The sequence below is a fragment of the Sorex araneus genome, chromosome 3 (assembly GCF_027595985.1).
Source record: "Sorex araneus isolate mSorAra2 chromosome 3, mSorAra2.pri, whole genome shotgun sequence".
In the NCBI taxonomy this organism is placed as follows: Eukaryota; Metazoa; Chordata; class Mammalia; order Eulipotyphla; family Soricidae; genus Sorex; species Sorex araneus.
This window is the reverse complement of record NC_073304.1, coordinates 95,217,732-95,242,800: the sequence shown is the minus strand read 5'-3', so window position 1 is coordinate 95,242,800 and position 25,069 is coordinate 95,217,732. Positions and strand designations below refer to the sequence as shown.

At 43.9% G+C, this 25,069-nt stretch overlaps 1 protein-coding gene across 2 annotated transcripts in view; it reads left to right on the top strand.

The window, feature by feature from the left end:
• SPPL2A (signal peptide peptidase like 2A) overlaps positions 1 to 24,605 on the top strand; it is a 51,587-nt gene extending 26,982 nt beyond the window's left edge. The window contains exons 11-16 of one of the 2 annotated variants that reach the window (XM_012933480.2): positions 3,152 to 3,208; positions 3,401 to 3,454; positions 3,886 to 3,988; positions 11,058 to 11,132; positions 14,255 to 14,415; positions 24,373 to 24,605. In XM_012933480.2, coding sequence (XP_012788934.2) covers positions 3,152 to 3,208; positions 3,401 to 3,454; positions 3,886 to 3,988; positions 11,058 to 11,132; positions 14,255 to 14,415; positions 24,373 to 24,438 — 516 coding nt within the window. In that variant the 3' untranslated portion in view covers positions 24,439 to 24,605. The remainder of the gene's footprint in view (positions 1 to 3,151; positions 3,209 to 3,400; positions 3,455 to 3,885; positions 3,989 to 11,057; positions 11,133 to 14,254; positions 14,416 to 24,372) is intronic. The other variant, XM_055132752.1, reaches the window with a different exon arrangement.
• The last annotated feature ends 464 nt before the right edge of the window (positions 24,606 to 25,069 follow it).

Below are 25,069 nucleotides of genomic sequence, written 5' to 3'. Positions count from 1 at the left end.
CTTAGGGAATTGATCGTTATCTTTTCTCTTTTGTTTCAATCTTATTTCCCTCTGACTAGGAATGTGATTCCTAGTAATCTGATATGGCAGAAGAGATTTCGGTGCTCTTTGGAATTCTCTGTGGCTGGTGTACTTTACCTTCCCAGTCATGTGTGTTTTGATTCAGTCTGTAGGCCTTGCTTTTTAAGTGAAAGTAACTCAGAATTAAAATCAGATACGGCAGTGCACTCCCCTGTGGAGTCAGCCCATTCTGACTCAGGTGTGTGATGCCTTTCTTCCACTCTGCGGGGCTCCCTCTTGCTCCCTTCACTCCCCTCGCTCTCAGAACTTCCTAAGTAAATGACTTTACTGTAATAAAGTAAACCAGTTATGTCATTTCTCATTTTTTTGTGTTTCTCACTGAAAATTTCAAGGAGTAGGTATTAGACATTCTAAAGGTGTCTTGACCCTGGAGTTTGTGAAGCATGTTTTCTGTCATCCTAATCATAAGCTGCTTTGTGTTTTCTCTCTCCTTTCTCTCTCTTTGTCTTCCTCTCTTTGTCTCTCTCTCTCGCTCTCTCGCTCTCTCTCGCTCTTTCTCCCCCTCTTCCTCTCTCCTTCCTGACCTCCCCTCTCTTCTCACAGTTCTCAAAATAAAACCTATTTTACTTGCCAAAAAAGAAGAGCCTGTCTTTAGTCTTATCATCTCCCACTATACTTGATAGAACTTGCATGCGAGGGGAACCATGCAGTGCCCAGGCGCAAACCGAGGCTGTCAGGTGAGCTGCTGTTCTCATCAGACCTTCACAGGGAAGAGAATGTCAACGACAGCCTTCAGTTAAACGTTTTAAGTAAATATTAGGAAATGAGCAATGTGAATTCTCGATCTGGGACTTCAGTCACATTATGGGAGTTTGTAACATGGAACTGCACTCAACACTGGTTTATTTTCCTAAGCTCCTGTGACTTTAACCCTTCTGTAACTTAAAGCTTAACATGAGGAAAAGATTTCTGTATCCTGGAATTTTCATCCTTTGCACTGAGCTCAGGATTCGGTGATGTCTTCTGAAAAGCACCCGTGTGATTCCTCCTATGCATTCCACCCACGTGGAACATATTTAATCAGATTTTCCTGAAATTTAATGTTTATTTATCTTCTTGCTACTTATTTCAGTAACATTTATCCTCATGTGAAGTGTAAAATTGGTATACATGTAGTCTTAGCTTGCTAACTCAGAACATTTCCCCGAACTCCAACAGAGTCAGGTATTAAGAAAGGATTTTTAAATGAAGTTCTCACGCAGTGCACATTTAAAAAGACCGTAGCCAGACATAGTGGAGGAAAATTCATCTAAGATTAATGTTTTGATTGGGACATAAAAAGCAGGCAGGGCTGACATTGGACAGGAGTCAAGCCGGAGAAACATCTCAAGTTCTTTCGGGCTGAGACTTTGCAAATTCAGTTTCATTGTTTTGTTAGCGCAGTGAGTAGACAGAAGGTCAAATGTGGGGCTGGAGCAATAGCACGGTGGTAAGGCATTTGCCTTGCATGCGGCCGACCCGGGTTCGAATCCCAGCATCCCATATGGTCCCCTGAGCACCGCCAGGAGTAATTCCTAAGTGCATGAGCGAGGAGTAAATCCTGAGCATCGCTGGGTGCGACCCAAAAAGCAGGAAAAAAAAAAAAAGGTCAAATGTATATTCAAATAAGTTATCGGTACTTATAAATCTAAATAAAAAAATGTAGGCATTTGTGTTTTTATTTATTTTTATTGCTGAAAATAAGGAAGGTGTAGGGTAAGAATAAAGGTGTCTTTGAGGAGGGCTCGGAGGATAGTACAGTTTTGGGGTGTTTGCCTTGTCCATGGCCGCCTCGGCAGCCTCCAAGCCCTGCCAGGTGTGGCCCCAAACAAAAACTATAGAGGCCATTGTGTGTGGCCTAAGTAAATGCATTTAAAATTTATAACAGCACAGGGGCTGGAGAGATAGCACAGCGGGCAGGCACTTGACTTGAATGCGGCCAAGCCGGGTTTGATCCTGGCATGCCATATGGTCCCCCAAGTCCTGCCAAGAGTGATCCCTGAGCACAGAACCAGGTGGAAGCCCTGAGCATAACTGGGTGTGGCCCCCCAAACAAACAAAATTTACAGCCTGCCGAAGGCCTAGGTTTGCTTTCCGGCACTGCATGGTGCCCCGAGCACGTCTGAGAGCAAACCCTGAGAATGACCCAGAAGTATTCCCCAACAAAAACTGTAGCGCCCATTACATATGCTACAGATTAGTGTGAGGATAAATAAGTCAGCTTCACTTGAGGGGGGGGGGCGGGATGTGTCTGTGTTTTTGTGGGTGTGTGTGAGATGTATCTATCAGTCTCTGGTCTAAGTGAAGCCGTGTACAATGTGGATTTGGCTTTATTTGCTCATTTACTTTTTTTTTTTATGATGCCAGGAATCATATCTGGGACCCACACAGGCAAGGCCAAGTGCCATACCACTAAGCTACGTCCTCAGCCCTCTTTTTATTTTTCATTTAAAAAAAAAAAGATGTAGGGGCCTGAGAGATACGAGAGATTCAACAGCGTGTTAACCATTTGCCTTGCATGCAGCCAACGCAGGTCCAATACCTGAACCACATGTGTTCCCCCTCAGCCCACCAGAAGTGATGCCTGAGTATAGAGCCAGGATCAAACCCGCAGCACTATGGGACTGGAGTGATAGCACAGCGGGTAGGGCGTTTGCCTTGCACGCAGCCTACCCGGGTTCGATTCCCAGCATCCATATGGTCCCCTGAGCATCACCAGGGGTAATTTCTGAGTGCAGAGCCAGGAGTGATCCCTGTGCATCGCCGGGTGTGACCCAAAAGCAAAAAAAAAACAACCCAGAGCACCGCCAAGTGTGGCCCCAAAACCAGAAACGTTTTTGAGTCCGGCTTCATACCCTGCCTTGCCATCGTTGTTGCTGCTACTGCTACTGATGTCGTTATGATGACTTGGGGTCTCACATTGGACTGTGCTGTTCCCTGGGGCTCCCACGTCAGTGCTCACACTCGGCCCAGGCTCTCACTGAGCTCTGCACTAGTTTACAGTAGACACAGGCTCCGGCTGGCCTCACATGCCGCCAGGTTCCACTCTCAATGACCGGACGGTTTCTTTTCTCTTCCTTCTCGATTTTAGAATGGCCAGAGCGTCCTGGTCGAAGTTGCAGATGGACCTGTCGGAAGTCACGAAAAGGTAGGGATGGGAATGGTCCCGGGCACCTGCCAATGTCTGAGTGACATCCGCCAATAGCTTTGACTTCCTGTATAATCTGTCGGTCACATAGTGCACGTGAAGGTATTGTGAAACGTTATTCCTCACAAAAATCGACCCTTTTCTTAGTTATTCTCGGTCATTAAATACCTGTTGACTTGGGTTTCATCCTAGAATGATGGAAACTTGGTGGAAGCCACTGCTCAACCCTCAGCTCCCCATGAGAAAGTAAGGATTGTGTTTCAGATGTGCTCACTGGACTTCACATCCTGCCCTCCTCTGAGACAGGGCTCTTCCTTGGGAGAAACAAATTCAGATTACTTTAAAACAGAAAGCAGCAGAAACCTGTGTTAAGACCTGAGTCCTGTTTTTGGTAAAACTGGGGGGAGAGTTTAGCTATGGGGATAATGGATAACACTATTGACGCAACATGTGTATTGGGTTTCATTTTTCCAAAACCACGATGTTTTGTCAAACTTTCTATACATTCAGAATATATACATGTTAATTAATGCTCTCTGATTTCACATACTTCTAAGAGTTAAGGTTTTACATGATAAAATAGTTATTCTAACATCAGTCCTTCTCTTTTTAAAAGACATGGGTTAAAAGTCCTGAAAAGGCTTATTATCGTTTTTTTTTAATTTTTTTTATTACAGATACCAATACTCATCAAGATTCCAAAGCCGGCCTTCTTCTCGGTAATGAGTTTGTGCTCCATATCTTTCTCACTGGTGGGCTTTGGAGACATAGTTGTGCCAGGTAAGCAGTTGTTTGTAGCTGTTTCGGCAGAAGCATACCGGCCTTAAGCGTATCCAGAGATGGTGTATAGTGGGGAGGGCACTTACCTTGCATGTGGCCAAACAGGGTTCGATCCCCAGCATCCAGTATGGTCCTGTGAGCACCACCAGGAGTGATTTGAGTGCTGAGCTAGGAGTAACTCCTGAGCATTGCTGGGTGTGGCCCAAAAGCAAACCAAAAAAAATGACCTACTCTTTTTTTTTTTTAAATTTATTTTATTCTTTAATTAGTGAATCACCATGAGGGTACAGATACAGATTCACACATTTTCGAGCTTGTTTTTCCCTCATACAATGTTTGCAAACACATACCTCCACCAGTGCCCATTCTCCACCACCAATAAACCCAGTATCCCTCCCACTCCCCAATCCCATCTCCCCTCCAGCCCACCTTGCCTCTGTGGCAGGGCATTCCCTTTTGATCTATCTCCAGTTGGGTGTTGTGGCTTGCAATAGGGGTATTGAGTGGCCATTGTGTTCAGTCTCTAGTCTACTTTCAGCACGCATCTCCCTTCCCACACGGGATCTCCAACCACATTTTACTTGGTCTTCCCTTCTCTATCTGAGTTGCCTTTTTCCCCAGCATGTGAGACCAGCTTCCAAGCCATGGAGCCAACCTACTGGTACTTTTTTCTACTATTGGATATTAGTCTCCTACTCTGTTATTTTATATTCCACAGATGAGTGCAAACTTTCTATATCTGTCTCTCTCTTTCTGACTCATTTCACTTAGCATGATACTTTCCATGTTGATTTATTTATATGCAAAGTTCATGACTTCATTTTTTCTAACAGCTGCATACTGTTCCATTGTATAGATGTACCAGAGTTTCTTTAACCAGAATGACCTACTATTTTTAAAAATATTTCTGGCAATACCTAAAGCTGAAATCAATAAGAAAGACAGGAAAGTCATTTGAGGGCCAGAGAGATAGTGCAGTGGTCATGTGACTGACCTGGGTTCTATCCTGTGAGCACCCCCAGGAGTGATTCATGAGCATAGAACCAGGAGTAAGACTTGAGCACTGCCAGGTATGGTGCACCCCTCCCCCCAATAAAAAGTCATTTAAGGGGTTGAAGACAAAACCCAAGTGATGGAAATTACTAAAGTATGTTTCCAATTGCCAAAGACCGGAAAGTTTCTTAGAAGAAACAAATAGGATCAGTTTGACCTTCCCCAAGGAAATCTGAGTGTGTATCTCAAAATATTTTATTAGAGACCAGGTAGGACACTTGCCTTACACGTGGACAACCTAGGTTAGATCTCCAGCATCCATATGGTTCCCCAAACTCCACCAAGGAGTAATCCCGGAGCGCAGAGGCTGGGGTAAATCCTGAGCACCCCTGGCTGTGGCCCCCAAACAAAAAACAATTTTTTTCAAGTTGGTCTTAATAATTTTAAGAAATATTATTTAAAAAATTCTTACAATTTGTTACTTGTCTTTTTAACAAATTCATAAGTTTCAGGGAAAGTGGTTCTGGTGTGCTGGACAAGATCATGACAAGGTCACAGTCAAGAGGAAAAACAGCGGAAGGTTGCCTTGTAGGACTCTGCCGTATAGAGAAGTAGACAGAACAGGTGGTGCGGTCTCAGCTCTCGCATGATGCTGTTCCTGCCTTTCTTTTACTGGGCTCTGAGTGTCAATGAACTCAGCCCCCAGCCCAGTAACAGGGGCACTTAGAAGCCATGAATAATGCTTTAGTCAGATGTGTTTGCCCATTTGTGCTTTCTTCAGTTTCCCTGTATACCATCTGCTTGATAGGCCAAGAGAACTGCCTCTTTGGAAAAGTCTTTTCATTTGCTTGGTAAAGGCCGAATAGAGACCGGTAAGCCAACAGTGTTGCTTTGTGAGTTGGCATAGCAAACTCCAGTGTAGCAACTCCAGGTTCACTGCGCTTCCTTTCTCCCAACTGATACAGAAAGTGCTCTATTGAGTAACCTCAGCGTTCCCTATACCTCTAAACAGACGCCTAATTTCCCAGCTCTGTGCCAAGTGCTAAATAGTTAGCTTGTATGTTGCACTTAGAAAAGAACTGTTAGAAATGGTAGATTACCAGGGAGACAGCTCAGAGGACTAGGAGTGCATGCTTTGCGTGCAGGAGCCCCGGGTTTGATCCGTCACTGCACAGTTCCCTGAGAACTGCTGTGAAGAGTGGCCGGTGAGCACTGCTGGGTGTTGCTCCCAAACAAATGAATGATTCTATAGTTGTTACTTTTTTTGTATGGAGGGAGCCCTCTTGACCCAAAGGACCTCTCCAGGAAATACTCACCCAATGGAAACTGATGGTCTGGCACTTATGCATGGAGGAGAGGTCCTACATATTGCAATCTTGAAGTAAATGTTAAAGGTATCACTGTATCACTGTATCATGTCATCCATTGCTCATCGATTTGCTTGAGCAGGCACCAGTAACGCCTCCATTGTGAGACTTGTTGCTGTTTTTGGCATATCGAATACACCACGGGTAGATTGCCAGGCTCTGCCATGCAGGTGGGATATTCTTGGTAGCTTGCCGGGCTCTCCGAGAGGGACGGAGGAACTGAACCCGGGTTGGCTGTGTGCAAGGCAAATGCCCTGCCCTCTGTGCTATCACTCCAGCCCAATGTTGAAGGTACCAGACAAATATTTCCTCAAAGAGCAGAGATTTTTGACAATATAAGTCTTAGTTCTAAAAGCTAAATATTTTGTAAGGAGAGGGAAATACCACAGTGGGTTTGGGCCACACCCATCAGTGCTCAGGGCTACTCCTGACTTGTGCTCAGGAGTCACTCCTGGTGATGCTCAAGGGACCGTATGTAGTGCTAAGGATCAAACCCAGGTCAGCTGCATACAAGGCAGGAGCCTTTACCCCTCAACTATCTCTCTGGCCCCCAAAAAACAATATTAAAGAAAAATATTTTTCAGGGCGAAAAAATTCTAGAGCAAGTATAATAAAAATAGCATGGAGCTATCAAGAAACTAATTTGACAAACTATATGGAGACCAAATGAATTCATTTAAGCAAACAATAAAGATAGGAAAAGTATTTTGTGATTTGAAATCATTAGATATCATTTTTGCTGTTTCATATCAGTGTCAGTGTTTGATAAGTAGAACCTGAGATGGTTGTTCTGCAGACTTGCATGACTGTACGTGAGACGTAAGGGAGACATCTTCAATGCCAGTTTAAAAATGGACATGAGGCAGCACGTGATCGACCTCTGTTTGATCCCCAGCAGCCTCTATAGTCCCCCAAGCGCACCAGGAGGGACCCTTGAACGAAGAGCCAAGAGTAAGCCTATGCCTGCCACCACCACTGCCCCTGCCCCACTGTAGCACTGTCACTGTCATCCCATTGCTCATTGATTTGCTCGAGCGGGCACCAGTCATGTTTCCATTGTGAGACTTGTTGTTACTGTTTTTGGCATATCGAATACGCCACGGGTAGGTTGCCAGGCTCTGCTGTGCGGGCGGGATACTCCCGGTAGCTTGCCGGGCTCTCCGAGAGGGACGGAGGAATCAAACCTCCATGCAAGGCAAATGCCCTACCTGCTGTGCTATCGCTCCAGCCCATCATACAATTTTTTTTTTTATTGAATCACAGACCATCATACAGTTTCTTAATGCTACATTAAAAAAAAATTCTCAACTATCTGTCCTGGTGGATAGTGACCCTGAGCGCATCTGCCTGCCTGTGGACGGGTGCCCATCTGTAGGTGTAAAACGACCAAGAGCCATGACTCTACACCAAACACAGAGAAAAGCAGAACTTTTCGCCCAACATCAGGATCCATGCCCTTCTCAAATACACACGGGATTTGTTCCCAACGCTGGGTTATATATTAGGGCACAAAACAAATCTCGGAGATGGAGGAGGTGCTCGAAAAGCCAGAGCAAATGGGACTGCAGTGACAGTACAGTTGGCAGAGTGTCTGCCCTGTACGCCGCCAGCCCAGGTTCCATCCCTGGCATTCCATATGGTCCACCACACAGCACTGGGAGTAACCCCTGAGTGCTGCCAGAATATATGAATAATATAAACAAAAATTTAAAAAGAAAAAGAACAGGAGCAGGTGCATTGCATATGGGAGCTCCGGACTCATGCTGGCACGAGTGTTCCCAAACTCCACGAGGACCAACCCCTGAGTGACCGGCTGAAAGCAGCCCCTAAACACTGCTGGATGACACCCAACACCCCCAATTTAGCAAATTTAAGAAGGTTGGATCAGGGCCTGGAGAGATAGCACAGTGGGTGGGGCACTTGCCTTACATGCAGCTGACCTGGGTTTGATCCCTGTCATCTGAGCACTCTCAGGAGTGATTCCTAAGCTAACCCCTGAGTATCACCAGGTGTGGCCCCAAAACCAAAAGAAAAACTTTAAAAGTTTGAACCATTGGGGCTGGAGCCATAGCACAGCAGGTAGTGCGTTTGCCTTGCACGTGGCCAACCCGGGTTTGATTCCCAGCATCCCATATGGTCCTCCAAGCACCGCCAGGAGTAATTCATGGGTGCATGAGCCAGGAGTAACCCTGTGCATCGCCGGGTGTGACCCAAAAAGCAAAAAATAAATAAAAGTTTGAACCATTAATATATATTTTTCTGACCATAGTGAGCTGAAGCTAGAAAGTAGTAGCAGGAGGAAACTAGAAAGCTCACACATGTATTCCGGAACAACCAGTGGCTCTATTAAATATTAACAGGGAGTGTCTTGGCCTAGTTCGTTGATAGAATACCTGCCTTTCACACGAGGTTGCGAGTTCAGTCCTGGGCAGTGTGCCACATGCCGAGTGTTATCCGGGCAGCAGAATCTTTTGGCATCCGTAGCACCACAATAAAATGTGCAGTCTGGTACATGCTGAAACCAGATTTTTTTTGGGGGGGTGAGGAGAGCTAAAAGTGTGCTGTCCTCAGTGAGCACCACCAGAACAAATATGCAACCCCTAGAGAGCAGTGCACCCAAGAATGGCAGCACTGCCACCAGTTAGGTGTAACACCCTCCCTGCCCCTGCCACCATCTTTGCAACAGCAACATAGTAGAGTCAGAAGGTGTTCTTCAAGCAGGTTGGAGGGGGCTGGGGGAGGCACTCGGAGCCATCATACAAATGATAGGGCATTGTTTGCCTTATGTTCTACCCAGGTTTGGGCCCTGGCACCCTCAGGAGTGATCCCTGAGTGCAGAGCTAGGAGTAAGCCCTAAGGACCACCAGGTGTGGCCCAAAAATCAAAGAGAAATTGGGGAGAAAAAAGTATCTTCAGTTGGGGCAGGAATGATAATACAGTGCGTTTTAGGGCGTTTGCCTAGCGCGCAGCTGACCGAGGGTTGAAACCAGTGTCCCATGTGGTTCGCCCAAGCACCGTCAGAAGTAGGTCTTGAATGCAGATCCAGGAGTAACCTCTGGGCATTGCCAGATGTGACCCCAAAAAGCCAAAAATGAACAAAGTAGGCATAGTATTAAAAAACATACGAGATACAGCATTCGTTTGAAGCATTTGTTAGAGCAAAGTATACAGTTAATAAGCACAAACATTAAAAAAAAATTGAGAGACTTGAGAAATAGAACAGCAGCTAGGGTACTTCTCTTGCACGTGATTGAGTCAGCTTCAAATCCTGGCATCCCATTTGGTCCCTGAGCACATCCAGGAGTAATTTTTGAGCACAGAGCCAGGCAAACCCCTAAGCATCACAGGTATGGCCCCAAAACAAAAAACCAGGAAGTTTAGAATGATCTCAGATCTAATTGTACATCTCAAAGAACTAGAAAAAGAAGAATAAGTCTAAAATTAGCAGAAAGCAACCAGTAAATATTAGAACAAAAATAGGAAACAGGAAAATAATTTTTAAATTAGCAAAATTTTTTAGTTGGGTCTTTGGAAAGATAAAGAAAATTGACAAAATTTCGCTAGACAAAGAAACACAGGAAACCCAAGTCAGTAAAATTATAAATGAAAGAAAATATACCATAACTAATACAATAGAGATGTTAAGGTTTTTTTCCTAGGGCTATAGAAATGGTATGGGAATATAGCAAGGCTTTTGCCTTGCACTCGGCCGACCCAGTTCTATCCTGGCACCACCTATGGTCCTTTGAATTCTGCCAGGAATGATCCCTAGGCACAGGGCCAGGGGTAAAGAGAAAGCCCTGAGCACCACCAGGTGTGATCCCACAACCAAAAAATAGTTTTCTTCATAGTATGGACCATTAAGCATCTAATAAAAATCAAGATTTTTGGTTTGAAGGACAGTAGAAACAAGGGCCAGGAGGGCTAGTCCACGGTTGGAGGCTTGCTACAAGTGGTGTCCAGTGTGGGCAGTTAGGATAGAGAAGAGACTATTGTGACAATGATGGTTGGAAATGGTCACTCTGGACAGGAACTGAGTGCTGAAAGTGGGCGGAGACAAACATGATAACTTTTCAATACCTGTAGTGCAAACCCATAATGCCAAAAGGGAAGAGAGAGAAGGGGAGAGAGGGAGGGAAAATGCCTGCCATAGAGGCAGGCTGGTGGGGGCGGGGGGACTGGAAGGAAACTGGGAATATAGGTGGTGGGAAATGTACACTGGTGAAGGGATAGGTGTTGGAACATAATATGACTGAAACCCAATCAGGAACAGTTTTGTAACTGTTTCTCATGGTGATTGAGTAAAAGTAAAAGTTTTTTAAAAGATTTTTGGTTTGGTTTGGGGGCCACATCAAGTGGTGTTCGGGGATTACTCCTGGTTTTGTGCTCAGGAATCACTCCAGGGTTGCTCAGGAGACTAGATGAGGAGCCAGGGATTGAACCCAGGTCAGCTGTATGCAAAGCAAGTGCCTTGTCCACTATGCTTTTTGACCCCTAAAAAAAAAAAAATCAGGATTTTAAAATTGTCTAATGGCTTGGGGAAATGTCTAAATATTAAGTTAAAAAAGCAAATAAAATTTTCCTGTAATGATATGCTTTAATGTTTTTATGATGCAAACAAAGATGATATAAATACATATTGATGTTATAAATAAGAGTTCAACTTGTGTTGGTGTTTTAAGAAAATAATGCAGGATGTTTCATTACAGGTTTGTTGGTTGCATACTGTAGAAGATTTGATGTGCAGAATGGTTCTTCTATATACTATGTTTCTTCCGTAATTGGTAATTGTTTTTATTATTATATTTTTAATTTACTTTTTATCTAGTTTCATAAAGTTGTTCACAATAATGGATTACATTAAATATTTCAACATCGGTCCCACCACCATTATTTTGAATTTTCCTGCCACCACTCCATCCTGACAAAGAGGCAGATGCTAGATAATTTATTTTGTATTGCATGTTATGAATAGCATAAGCTGTAGTGCGGTCTCAAGTTCTAAAATTTTAGATAGTGAGGGTCTGGAGAAATCTCTGCAGTGTATATGTATCTCTGGATCGTGGCCGTTTAGGAGCTTAAATAGCAGCAGGAAGTAGTTTGTGGGTGTGACCTCCAGGGTCCCACAGGGGTGGGGAGATGGGAAGAACAGGCCCATCCCTTATCCCCTGAGGCCTGGAGTTTGCAGTCACTGGTCCCGAGTACTTGGGCTTGTCACTGGGTTTAGGAAGTTGGCAGCCACTGGGATTCCTGGGGAACAGGTGGCAGGAGAACACCTGCTCCCGTCTGAGGTATCCCAGTGAAATCAGCCTGGCGTAAGGTCCGGAGGCATCTCTGCATCGAGCTGCTTGGTTCCGAAGATTCTTTTGTGTGTCCTGTTTTATTATTATTACGTAGTAGTATCTTTGAAGAGAGAGACATCTGAAAATAAGGACCAGATGGCCTGGATTGTAATTCTGCTCTGTTTGTAAGACAAGGTTTTGGGTTTATTTCCCCCCATAAGAAGGACAGTTGGGGTCAGGGAGATGACTCAAAGGACAGGAGCAAGTGCTTCTTTGTCGGAGCCCTGACTTCAGTCCCAGTGTGGTCTCCCCCTCCCCACACGCATACAAAGGGCAGTGGTCATTATACTTCCTGTCTATATCGAAGCATTACTGAGGTTTAAAAAGGAAGTCCCCTAAATGTCGCCAGGTGAAGCCCTCAAGACCCCAGGACAGCCAGAAGTGGCCTTCCTGGTCCCCGACCAGCAGTGTCACACCACCATCCCTCTCCCTAAAGCATTCTGCTTGGCTGAGTATCATTGGGAGGGGCTATTAGGGGCCCCAGCATTGCCCTGAGAGACAAAAGCGCCAAAAATGTGAAAATGACATCTAAGAGCAAAGCATTTGAGGGCCCAGAACAATAGTACAGTGTGGAGAGTGCTTACCTTGCCCACTTCAATCGCTGGCACCCCGTATAGTCCCTTGAGCTCTGCCAGGAATGATTTCCCACGTCCAGAACCAGGAGTAACTCCTGAGCTTGGCTGAATGAACAAACAAAAAAAGAAACTTTTTTTTTTTTGCTTTTTGGGTCACACCCAGCAGTGCAGTGATTAACTCCTGGCAGTGCTTGGAGGACCATGTGGGATGCTGGGAATCGAACCCGGGTCTGCCACGTGCAAGGCAAATGCCCTACCCGCTGTGCTATCACTCCAGCCCAAAAGAGAAACATCTGAGTCTGGGCCACTGAGATAGTTAAAAGGTCTAAAGCATGTTTGGTTTTTTTGTTTGTTTGTTTGTGGGTTACTTAGGTTCTACCCCTGGCACTACATGGTTCCTCGAGGTGTGGCCCCCCCAAAACATAACAGAAAGCAAGGCAAATAAGAATACTATTTGATGCTATATATAAATATATGAAGTCAATATTTTTCAAAGCCCTGTGTTAATATTTGTGTAAACGAGCCTATGGCACACACCATCTCACCTGGTAGAACAGAAGTAATTGTCACCTGTGTCTCTGTTTCTGGCACTAAGCCTGTATAGGCAAGAGTGGGACATAAGTCATAAAATACTTTGCATTTCTTAGTGTATTGGTAGCCATTTGAAAGGGCACATCCATTTAGATGCTATCCTTGCAAAGTTTTCAGTTCATGGTGGATTTTAAAATGTATATTAGGGGGCCAGGAGGTAGCTCAGAGGACTAACGTGTATATTTGGTGTGTCAGAGCCCCAAATTTGAGCCCTTGCACTGCATGTCCTCCCATGTCAGAGCCCTCCCTCCCCCGGTTAAAAAATCAAAAGTGATAGAGAAAGATGTTAGCTAGAAATCAGTACCCTGACCGCACAGGATAAGCTAAGAGAGTAAACAGTGAGAAGAATGAGAAAGCCATGCAGAAATCAACCCCCTATAGCCATTTATCACGGTAATTCGAGTCCAGCTCCAGATGATGTGAGGGAATCAAATAATACTCTGTGAAAAGTAGATGAGTGGAAATGTCTGTCAGTGCCACTGTGTGACTTAACCTGCCTGATCCGTCATTGCTTCCTTTGTAAAACCCTTAGGAGGTTGATTAAATGTCTGCTCCTTTCCCTCTAGCTCCAATAATCTGAGATTCTAATGCTCATAACGAGACCCTGAGTCATTAAGAAATGATCATATGAGAGCTAGAGTGATAGTAGGGGGGGGGAGTGGTAGGGCATTTGCTTTGCACACAGCTGACCTGGTCTTAATCCCCAGCACCCCATGTGGTCCCCCAAGTCAGCCAGGAGTGATCCCTGAGTGCAGAGGCAGGCATAAGCCCTGAGCATTGCTGGGTATGGCCCAAGAGACAGACAGAGGTGATCATGTGATATTTGGTGTGATCGTACGGAAGATTAGGGAGCCTGTACTCGGTTAGGGAGAAGCAGCCCAGGAAGTCTAGACCTTATGTTAGCGAGACTTCAAAATGACATGTACCCAAAGGCTCAGGTTTTGATTACCCATGATATGAAGCAACTCAACATCCTTTTTGTTTTGTTTGTGGGGTTTTTTTTGGGGGGTGGGGGGAGTGGGCACACCTGGCAGTGTGTTCAGGACAAAATCGTGGTTCTGTGCTCAGGTATTATTCCTGTGTGGCTCAGAGAACCAGAAGTGCCTTAACCCCCGTACTGTCTCTCTGGCCCCAATTCAGAACACTTCACAGTGTCAGAATTGAGGCTTTCTTGAATTATTACGTCAGTGATCAATTGCTACTGTAGTACTATATTGATGTTCCATAGAATATCTCTCCTAATTACTGTCCAGGAAAACAAGGAAACTGTAAAACCAAGTCATGCTCTGAGAAGTTCCTCAGAAATACATGAAATCTAATACTTTAGTGAGAGTTAAAAATCCATCTTTGATTGCACATGGAAATGACTGATGCATGGTATTCTTGTTATTCTTGCAGCCTATGCTGTTGGAATGATCATCACATTTGTCGCTTTGGTGCTGATGGACAAGGGACAACCTGCTCTCCTTTATTTAGTACCGTGCACACTCATTACTGCTGCAGTTGTTGCTTGGATACGTAAGGAGATGGAAAAGTTCTGGAAAGGTAGCAACTATCAGGTATGTGCTTGTACTTCAGTTACCGAGTTACTTTATGACGTAATTTGGTGACTAACCTCGGCTCGGAGCTACCTATATATAGCAAAGCTTTATATGCCAGGCGGTTACCTCGGCTCTGTGCATATCCGAAGTTTTTTTCCACTGCTTCTTCTTTTTCTGTCCATCTGCTTCCCCATCGGGTCCCCTCCCCTCTTCCGTCTGATGCCAAAATCCTGGTGTGTGACTCAAGGTGAAATCACCGCAGAGCAGTGGAGCGATGTCAGGGGAAGCCAAAGGAGCAGCCTTCCGGCGTGACTTTTCAGAATGTCCACAAAGAAAGTTTACTTCGTGAAAGATAAAACTCTGCTTAAATTGGCACTGAATTTGAAACAGAAGGCAGCTATTCATAGTAAGAGTCAAGGCCCCCCGAGCCCTTCTTGGAAGACCTCTGCCCAGCTCCCTCCCAAAATGCTTATTTTTTCGGGGGGATAAAAATGGGGTCTGCTTCCCAGCAGCTGCCTCTAAAGGGGAGGATCATTGTAACTGGACACAAAGCGAGGACAGATGACCCAGGGTCTGCATGACACGGCAGACACTTGATCATAGGGAAGTCCGAATTTAAAGCGTCCAAAAAGGGTGAAACGGTATTGGTTCTTCAGTTTTCACATTTGTAAGTGTGATGCCATGATTTTATTTGTAAAGCCATTCAGAATGCAAAAGAACACAGAATAACAAAAAGCATGGAGCCTGGTGCTGTACTGCCTCCGTTTGAATTCTGAGCTTTATTCATTATTAGCTGTATGACCTTAGGAAGTAACTTAGTGTTCTGGTGCCTCAGCTTCCCCCAGTGTAAAATTTCACAAGGTTGTTGTAATATATGCAGATTACTCATTATGGAGCTTGACATATCATAAGCACTATAAATGTGTTTGATACAGTTGTAGGAATTGAGTTTTGTGTTTGTTGGTTTTGGTTTATTTGTTGGTTGGTTGGTTATTTTTCAATGCAGTAGCTAGATAACCATTTTCTTGGCTTGGAGAGTCAAACTCTGGGGCTCTGTTTAACATGACTACTTTAACTTATTTGTAAAGGTCTTTGATAGCGGTGCCAGGGAGAGGACTCAGAGTGCTGACCATGTGTTTTGTATGCCTGTGGCTCCCCGGAGAACAACTCTGAACTTTGCTCTTGGAGTAGTGGTCTCTGACGAATACAGCTAAGAGAGTGCAGAACCTCAGTGAATGTTTGAGAGCAGGCCTCGGAGCAGGGGAGGAAATAGATTAATTGCAGTCATTTTCCTACTGTGCACTGCGTTTTGCAGTACAGAGATTGGACATTTGCAGAATCTTCAAACAAGCTAGTTGGAGCATATAATAAACCACTGCCAAGAGACAGGCAGCCTGGCTTTCTGGAGAACTGCCAATCTCAGAAGCTATAGAATATGGTACCTTCATAAAATCATTCCCCCAATTATATGAAAAAGAATATTTCTTGTTGCTTTTCTTTTCCTTTCTGGGTCACACTGCTCAGAGGTTACTCCTCACTCTGCACTCAGAAATCACTCCTGGCGGGATTCGGGGGACCATATGGGGTGCAGGTATTGAAACCTGGTCAGCCCCATGCAGGGCAAATGCCCACCCACTGTACTATCACTCGAGTCCCTCTTGTTGCTTTTATCTTGTTTCTAAAGTCAAATTTTAGCTCACATGAGAGGCAGTATGTTAGCAGTTTGGGCATCATTTCTGTCAAGTTTCTTCCTCTGCCGTCTCCTCATCTGTAAAATAAGGTTGAATCTCGAGGAAGGTAGAATAATCTGTATCACATGGTTGTGGGCCAGCCCAACATGTGCCAAGGTGGGTGCGTGTGAAACTAGGCAGAGGCTTTGAAAGGAGCTCAGGGAACCTCAGCATGCCCAGTGGACATAGCGGGTGTGGGCTTGGAGCGGAGCAGAAGAGTCTGGAGGCTCGGTCCTAAAAACAATCCTTGGGAGATTAGAAGTGACTGGTTCTTTTCTGAGCCTTTTCCTCCTGTGCAGTGCCTCGAATAGTGTTGTCAGCTGCTGTCTCTGGAACAAAACTTGCACAAGGCCCAATTCAAAATTGGCTTTTGCCAAGTGGATTTCCAAGAGTTTTCCAATTGAAGTTGGGTTCACCTTTTCATTTTGGAGATGCAGGTAGAATCTCTACTTTAAATATTAACTCTGTGTAGACATCAGGGCTTACTCGTGGCTCTGCAATCAGAGATTACTGCTGGTGATGCTCAGAGGACCATCTGTGGTGCCGGGGATCCAAGCTGGGTCAGCCACATGCAAGACAAACACCCTATCCGCTGTACTATAGCACTGGCCCCATAATCCCTGTTTTAAGTGTTTTCCATACTGTGAAATTCTCAGCTTTGAAAAACAGTTACAGAAATTCTTCATGCAAGACAACTACAGTGTCCCAGTCCTTAATACACTCACCTCTAGTCACTGAAACATAAACATCCTTGTTATGTTTTAGCAGCCCTTATAAAAGTCATCAAAATTATAGTACAGTATTGTAAAAGTGAAGCACGATTTTTTTTTTTTTTTTTTTTGCTTTTTGGGTCACACCCAGCGATGCTCAAGGGTTACTCCTGGCTTTGCACTCAGGAATTACTCCTGGCAGTGCTTGGGGAACCATATGGGATGCTGGGAATCCAACCCAGGTCAGCCACTGTGCAAGGCAAATGCCCTACCCGCTGTGCTATCACTCCAGCCCCAAAGCACGATTTTTGTTTGTTCGAGGACACACCTGGAGGTGCTGAGGACTCAGGGATTACTCTTGGCTCTGTGCTCAGAGGTCACTTCTGGCAGTGCTCAGGGGCCTACATGCTATCTCTGTATCACTGTCATCTGTTGTTCACCAGTTTGTGCGAGTGGGCTCCAGTAACGTCTTCATTTGTCCCTGTCACATGGTAGTGTAGCCCGGTGGCATCTGCTCGCTTCATGAACATGAAGAGCATGTTGTTGTTACTGTTTTGGCATATTAAATACGTCACGTGTAGCTTGCCAGGCTCTGCTGTGCAGGGAAAAAAATAAAAATAAAGAGGTCATGCCGCCGCATTTTCAGCTCCAGGAAAAATTGCATCACTCTCTTCTGGGAGCTTTGTTCCAAGTCTCTGGAACTTGAAGTTAATGAGGTTACATGGTGCTGGGAGGAGTTTGTGGGTGTGACTGCCAAGCTACTGGAAAACTGGGGATCTGGATGGAGGAGGCCCAGTCCTGATGCCAGCAGGCTTGGAGATCTTAGCCACAGGTTCTGCATACCTAGGTTTCTCTGTTGGTTCCTTCATGGGTTCCTATATGCTACATCTGGGATTAAACTAAAGTCCACTTCATTAAAGGCAAGCACCATAGCCCTTATACTATCTTTCAACCCCAAAGTGAGACACTTTCTTTTTTTCTTTTTTTGTGGGGTGGGGGGTGGGGATGCGTCACACCCTACGAAGCTCAGGGGTTACTCCTGGCTCTGCACTCTAGAATTACTTCTGGCAGTGCTCAGGGGGCCATATGGGATGCTCGAGATCAAAACTAGGTTGGCCCCATGCAAGGCAAAAACCCCACCAGCTGTACTTTCGCTCCATCCACAAAGGAAGACACTTTCAAAATGTTAACTTAGACTTAAATCTCTACTGTCTTTACATCTGAACAGTTTTTGCAAGTGCCAAGAGCCTTTACTACTATTTTGATATAATAAAATATAAAACAAATGATGTATAATCAGAATCTAAGGTTTTTAACAGCATAAGCACATTTGTTTATGCTGTTAATCATTTGGTTCATTGTAATGTTTAGTATTAGAATCAGTTGCAGCAATATTGGTGGTAAAACGCAGGACTTTATACTTGAGACTTTTTAAATGTCACTGGTAACCCTGATGGTGGTTTGTTTGGATTTTCATTTTTTAAGTCTGTAAATTTGTTGGTTGTTTTCTGATGCTGGGAATCAAACCTCATGGGCTACATTCCCTGGAACTGCTTAATGCCAGGGCTGTGGGCCAAGTGGGAGAGCATCAGCTCCTATGTGTGAGGCCCTAGGTTCAGTCCCCGGCACTGCCTGGGCTCTCCACCTCCTGGTGTGGCCCTGGACACCCCTGAGGCCTCGAGGAGTGCCCCTGACCCTATATTGAGGTCTCACGACCTACAACAACAGAAATCAGGAATGAAGTCAGAACTTTGGAGAAAGAGAAAAGTAAAGAGAAAAAAAGACCAGTTGGATGGGGATGTCAGAAAGAAAAAGAATTTTTTTTTTCCCCACGGACAAATTTTACCTCATGTGTTGGTATAACTTATAGACTTCATTTTATGTTTTTTTTTCCCCTTGCGTTAAGGTTCAGTGCTGGGGATTGCATGAACCCAGGGCCTCACACATGGAGGCATGTTCATTACACTGAGCCTCGTCACTGCCCCAAGTGGAAGCACCTTTGTATTGTACTTAGGTCTTTCAAACTTTTTTGTGAATTTCTTCCATCAAAAGAAGTAATGCTGTGTACTTTTCTCTTCTTCCTTATCTTTTCTACACCCCATCCACTGTGTAATGAGCTTTCAGCTTCTTTACACTTTGGTCTTTCACTTGAAAGAAGCTTCACTTCTTTCAAGTGAAGACCAAACTCTGCATAATCTCATGGAGCAAAACTCATTTGAGTTTATTTTTAGTATATTTAAAAATATTTTTAATGCCTTAAATAATAAAGGTTGCTCACATTCTCCCCAAAGGGGGGGCAGGGAAAATAATGTTTCTGCTGTTGGAATTATATACACATGAATATGGAACCATCGATTAACAGTATTGTAAATCACAGTATCTCAGTGAATTGAGAAAAAAACTTTTTGCAGTTGTCTGAAATTTCTGTAACTTTGCTCTGGATGGAACGGTGCAAGGCCTCAAACCATTTCATCTTTAGTTCTTCCAAGCACTAAAAAAAATTTTGTTAAAGAATTAATGTCTCTAGGATTTCACTAAAACAATGCAAATGTATGGGTCAGAGTGATAGTACAAGAGTTAAGGTGCTTGCCTTGCTTGCAGCCTCTTTGGCGAACCCTGCTTGGATCCCTAGAACTACATATGGTCCCTGAGCACTCTTGGGTGAAACACAAGACCTGTGTGTTAATATTTTTTTGATGAGATATTGGTTGCCTTCTGGTTTACATTCCATCCAGTGTGTTATGGTACTCCTGGTATATCAGTGGTGTGGAGTTTGAGATACCGCTCCAGGAATCTCAAAATTTTTAGTGGGGTGCTATAGCTAGAGTTAAAATTTTAACTGGATGGTGACTTTGGGGTCTGGCAGCATCTCTGCAGCTTGTTGATCTCTTTTGAGATTTTTTTTATGAGCCTCTGGATCATGGCCGGTTAATGAGCTTAGATGGCACCAGAGGCAGTTCATGGGCATGACTGCCAGGATCCCAGAAGAACAGGGGGGTTGGGGGAAGTCGCCCATCCCCACCTCTGTGAGAGCCTGGAGATTTCAATCATCGACTGATTTTGAACTCTTATTGTTTGTTTGGTTGTCGTGCCTTTCCAGGGGTTCTTAGGGGTCACCCCTTACAGTGCTCCAGGAACCATTCAGTGCCAGAGGTCAAACTCACGCCTCCTGCTTGCACAGCATGTGCACTGGCCCTGTGAGCTAGCTCTGCTGTCCCTGGGACTTTTGAATTATGCATTCTTTGGCAGTCTCTTCCTTTTTCCTTTTCTTTTTGGGACACACCCCGCTGTGTTCAAGACTTACTCCTAGCTCTGTGCTCAGGGATCCTTCTTGGGGGTGGTTGGGGAACCTTATGTGGTGCTGGGAATCGAACCCAGGTCAACAATGTGCCATGCAAGGGCCTTCCCCACTACTGTGCCTCCAGTTCTCTTTTTGTTTTTAGTTTTTGTGGCAGTGCTTGGATCATGCAGTATCAGGAATTGAACCCTGGCTTTTTGCATGCAGAGTTTGTACTACAGCACACTGGGGTATCTCTCTGGCCCTCTTGCATTTTTTTTTAATTAGTTTATTTTTAATTAGAGAGTCATCGTGAGGGTACAGTTACAGATCCATACATCTTTATGCTTATGCTTCCCCCATACAAAGTTCAATAACCCATCCCTTCACCAGTGCCCATTCTCCACCACCCGTAAACCCAACATCCCTCCCCCCCTCCCCAGGTCTCCCCCCACCCCACCCTGCCACTATGGCAGGGAATTCCCTTTTGTTCTCTCTCTCTGATTAGGTGTTGTGGTTTGCAATAGAGGTGTTGAGTGGCCATTGTGTTCAGTCTCTAGTCTGTATTCCGCCCGCCTCACCCTTCCCCCACATGACCTCCAACCACATTTTACTTGGTGGTCCCTTCCCTGAGTTACCCAGAATGAGAGACCAGCCTCCAAGCCACTCTTGTATTTTCTTAATTGTAATTCTCTTCTCTAGCTACTTATACTGTTTTATATATATATATATATTTTTTTTTTTTTCTGGAAAGCTTCAAGGGCTACAACATTAAATTCCATTTACCTAATTTTACTCAAAGTCTTAGTTATATGAGTATAGATTTTTTTTTCTCTAGAGAGAAATGTAAAGCAGTGGCATCAGAAATTTGACATATTAAACAATTAAGAAAAAGCTATTTGGGAATATTTCCTAATTTTGAATGCCAGTGGTCCTTTTTGCTCAGGGTAGATGGTACGTTTTCTGTCAGTTGCTGTCCAGTAAGCAGTGAGTTTGTCTCTGTTAAATGTCACTAGTGCTTCTAATTATTTTTAGAAGTCACAAGCTGTAAATGACAAGTCAAAATACAGAGACACTTAGAGCAGTTCTGCTGTAGTATCAACAGCTCTCCAGTACTCCACTTTAATAGGAGTTTTATGAAACTGTTTCTGGAGATTGGTTCAATTATAAATAAGCAAGGTCATCAATGAATGTCAGGCTAGCTGGTCCAGTCTCAGAGACCATTTTTCCCAATTGAACTTCCATATTTAAAATAGAAAAACAGAGGCCTGAGAAGTAGTATAGCAGGAGGAGTAGGGCACTTGCCTTGAATGCAGCCAACTCACATTCAATCCCCGGTATCCCATACAGCCTCTGGAGTGCCACCAAGAGTGATTCCAGCACAGAAATGAGTGCAGGGCCAGGAACCCTGAGCATCACTGGTTGTGGCCAAAAAACCAGTAAATTAAACAAATAAACAAATACAAAAACAAATTTCATCCATTTTGCCAGGTTACTTTTAATCTGTGTTAATTTCTGTTGTATTTTTCAAAACCTATTTTAAGTTTTTTCTGTATCTGTTATTTTTATTGAAAAGTCAGTAAAGAAAAGTAAATATGAGAATGCTGAGAAATAGTCCAAAGGTTTATAAGTCACTTGCCTCATCTGTGAGTGTGGCTGCAAACTTGGTTCAAGTCCTGGTGCCTCGTAGGATCTTCCAAGCACAGAGCCAGGCATGGTCCCTGAGCACCATTGGGTGTACCTCATCCCTCACCCCACACCCACATCCCCCCCAAAAGAAAAGTAAATATCAAGATGTTTGATTCTCTAAGTTGATTTGGAAAGTTTCTGAAATGTATTTCCATATTTAAGGATCAGACTATAGTGTCGGTGAGGTACTTGACAACTGGGAAATAATAAGGCACGTTACAACTCTGACTGTTTTAGTTATTACTTCCTCAGAGCTAGCAGTGGTCAAGGGAAGAAGGTCTTAGCATAGAAAGTTCTCCACACTTGGGGCTGGAGCAATAGCACAGTGGGTAGGGCGTTTGCCTTGCACGCGACCGACCCGGGTTCGATTCCCAGCATCCCATATGGTCCCCTGAGCACCGCCAGGGGTAATTCCTGAGTGCAGAGCCAGGAGTAACCCCTGTGCATTGCCAGGTGTGACCCAAAAAGCAAAAAAAAAAAAAAAAGAAAGAAAGTTCTCCACTCCCCAGTCTACTGGGGTTGCCTCAATTCTGTCACTACAGCTCCTGCCTCTTGCAGGACTTCTCAGTTGCTAGAAGAAACAGGCCTAAATATATCATAACCTTCCCTGGCTCATTTAAGCAACCCAAGGTTCCAACGTGCAAATTTTACGTAGTGCAGTGTTTAATAGCTATGCTACCTGTGTTGATTTTCCTTTTGTTCCTTCTCCCCAGAAGTGCTAGAGTATACTGTCTTAACTGAGGGGTTATCTTTGATCAGTAGAGGGGCTTGAAACTGATTGGGGGCTTGAGATGACGCAAAAGTATTAGAAGTTTGAATTTTATAAGCTGTGGCTATTACTTGAGAAAGTTGTCTGCTGAAAGCCTTAGCTCGTTGTGTATTCTTGTTTGACAAGTCTGGAAACTCCATTTGGAAGTTATCTCTCTCTGCTTCCTCTTCCAAAAGATACCAAAGCTTTTAGAATCCCTTTATAAAAATAGGAATGTTTATCTGACTCCTCTGTCCTCCTTCTAATTCTTGACTAAGAAGAAAGTGCATTGCAATGTTGACATTTAATCTAATCTAAAAATCTAACACTCAGAAATATTAAGTATTTTTTTTCTATTTTTAAGTAATTTTATCTGAGGGGCAAAAACATTTCTCAGCTCTTCTGTAATTCCCAAGTATAAAGAAGTGAAGAAAGTGGAGTGGCGGGGGAGTTTGGTGAGATAATATTAGGATATAAGGCACTTGCTCTGCATGCAGCTGGCCCTAGTTTGATGCCCAGTTCCACATGGTCTCTTGAGTATTACTAAGAGTGATGTCCCACACACACATACCTCAAAGGATATGACCGAAATATGAAGAAAAAAATGTTAGGGTATATGTGCTAACCACATACAGCACAGAAGTTGTCATTTGAGAAAGTTCTAACTGATATCCTTTAAAATAGTTGGTAGCTAGTGTATTCTTGGTTTTGTTTTCAAATACCATTTGGCCTTCTTTTTAGAAGAAAGTTTTGTCTCATAATGTATCAAAATTTTCATGGGTCATTTAAAAAAATTTTATTTTTAAATGAATCGCCGTGAAATATAGTTAAAGACTTACAAACTTTCATGCTTACATTTCAGTTATACAATGATCAAGTACCCATCCCTTCCCTCCACTGGTGCCCATTCTCTACCACCAATGACCCCAGTATTCCTCTCACCACCACCCCCTACCCCGTCTCTTTTGCTCTCTCTCTCTCTCCTTTTGGGTGTTGTGGTTTACAGTATAGGTATTGAGTGGCCATCATGTTCGGTCTATAGTCTACTTTCAGCCCGCATCTCCCATCCATGGGTCATTCTTAAATAACCTTTAATCATTTCCTAGTGTCATCCAAGTTTTCCTGTCCCCAAACTAGCAGCTGTTTTCACATTGACTTACAGAAACATTTTTAGTTTTTTCACTTGCAGGACTGAACCCTACCTAGACCAGTGTCCTGGTATCTACAGCAGGACTCTCTCCCTTTGGGGGTGGCGTTCCCACTGCCCTGCAGGGCAGTATTCATATTGGGAAATGGAAATAGTGTATGATCCAGAGAAAGGATTTTATCACATTGGCCTGGAGTCAGATGGCTTCCCGGTAGCATCCCTTTCACTCGAAGGCCTCCAAGTATGGACACAGAACCAGGGTATTGCTCCATCTCGTGGCATATTTTGTTTTTAAAAACCAAGAACCCAGGTGGCTGGAGCAATAGTACAACGGGTAGGGCATTTACCTTACACAAGGCAGACCTGGGTTCGATTCCTAGCATCCCTGAGCACCACCAGGAGTGATTCCTGAGTGCAAAGCCAGAAGTAACCCCTGAGCATCACTGGGTGTGATCCCCCTTCCTTGGTGGGGGGGGACCCAAAAAAACCAAGAACCCAGAACCAGAGCTGTTCCTCAGAGGTAGAATGCATGTTCGTCATATACATGTCTGTGGGTTTGATCCCCTGTGCCAAAAAGAAGGCAAAAACCTGAATATCCCTTTGTCAAATGAGTGAATACTGTGGGCACCTTTAACATATGCATTTATTTCCTCACATCTTATATTTATGCCTAGATCATGAACAACGAAGTAGCCGAAGAAAACCCCGTGACCACGAATGAACAGACCATCCCACATTGATGTGGTTCAAACCTGCTATAGCGTGTCAACGGACTTCCTCCAGATAGCCTGATTTTTTAAATTGAGTTCTGAATTGACAATCTAAGAGAATCTTCCTTTGTATGCTTGCAAATACATATTTTTATGAACAGGTATCAACAATTATAAATAAAATTTATTTGCTTGTAGCTATGTTAAAGCTGTGCCTTTGCAATAAATAAAAGCATATGACCTATGAAAGTTTCAGATTTACCATGTATAATAGATTGTTCTTAGAGTTCCTGAGGACTGTGGATGCGGCCCGGCAGGAAAGCAATGCCTTGCTGCCTGAGACTTGAGTCAATCCTCCAGCAGCTTGTGGTGGCCTCCGAGTACCAGAGTGACCTGCTTGAGAGGCACCGCCCCCCAAAAGAAGTATTTCTGGGCTTGGAAAAATGAGTTCTAGGCAGTTCTTATTATAAATAATTATGCAAATTTTACATTCTATAGAATCAACTTAAGACCATGTTTGGCTGTTCAGCAATAAAATTTTGACTTTTATTCATTAGATGTTTATATGTGTGTATATATATGTACGTACATATATATATATATAAAACTTGGGAGAGTGTATATTTTTATACTATAAATTTAAAGATAAATAAACCCTTTT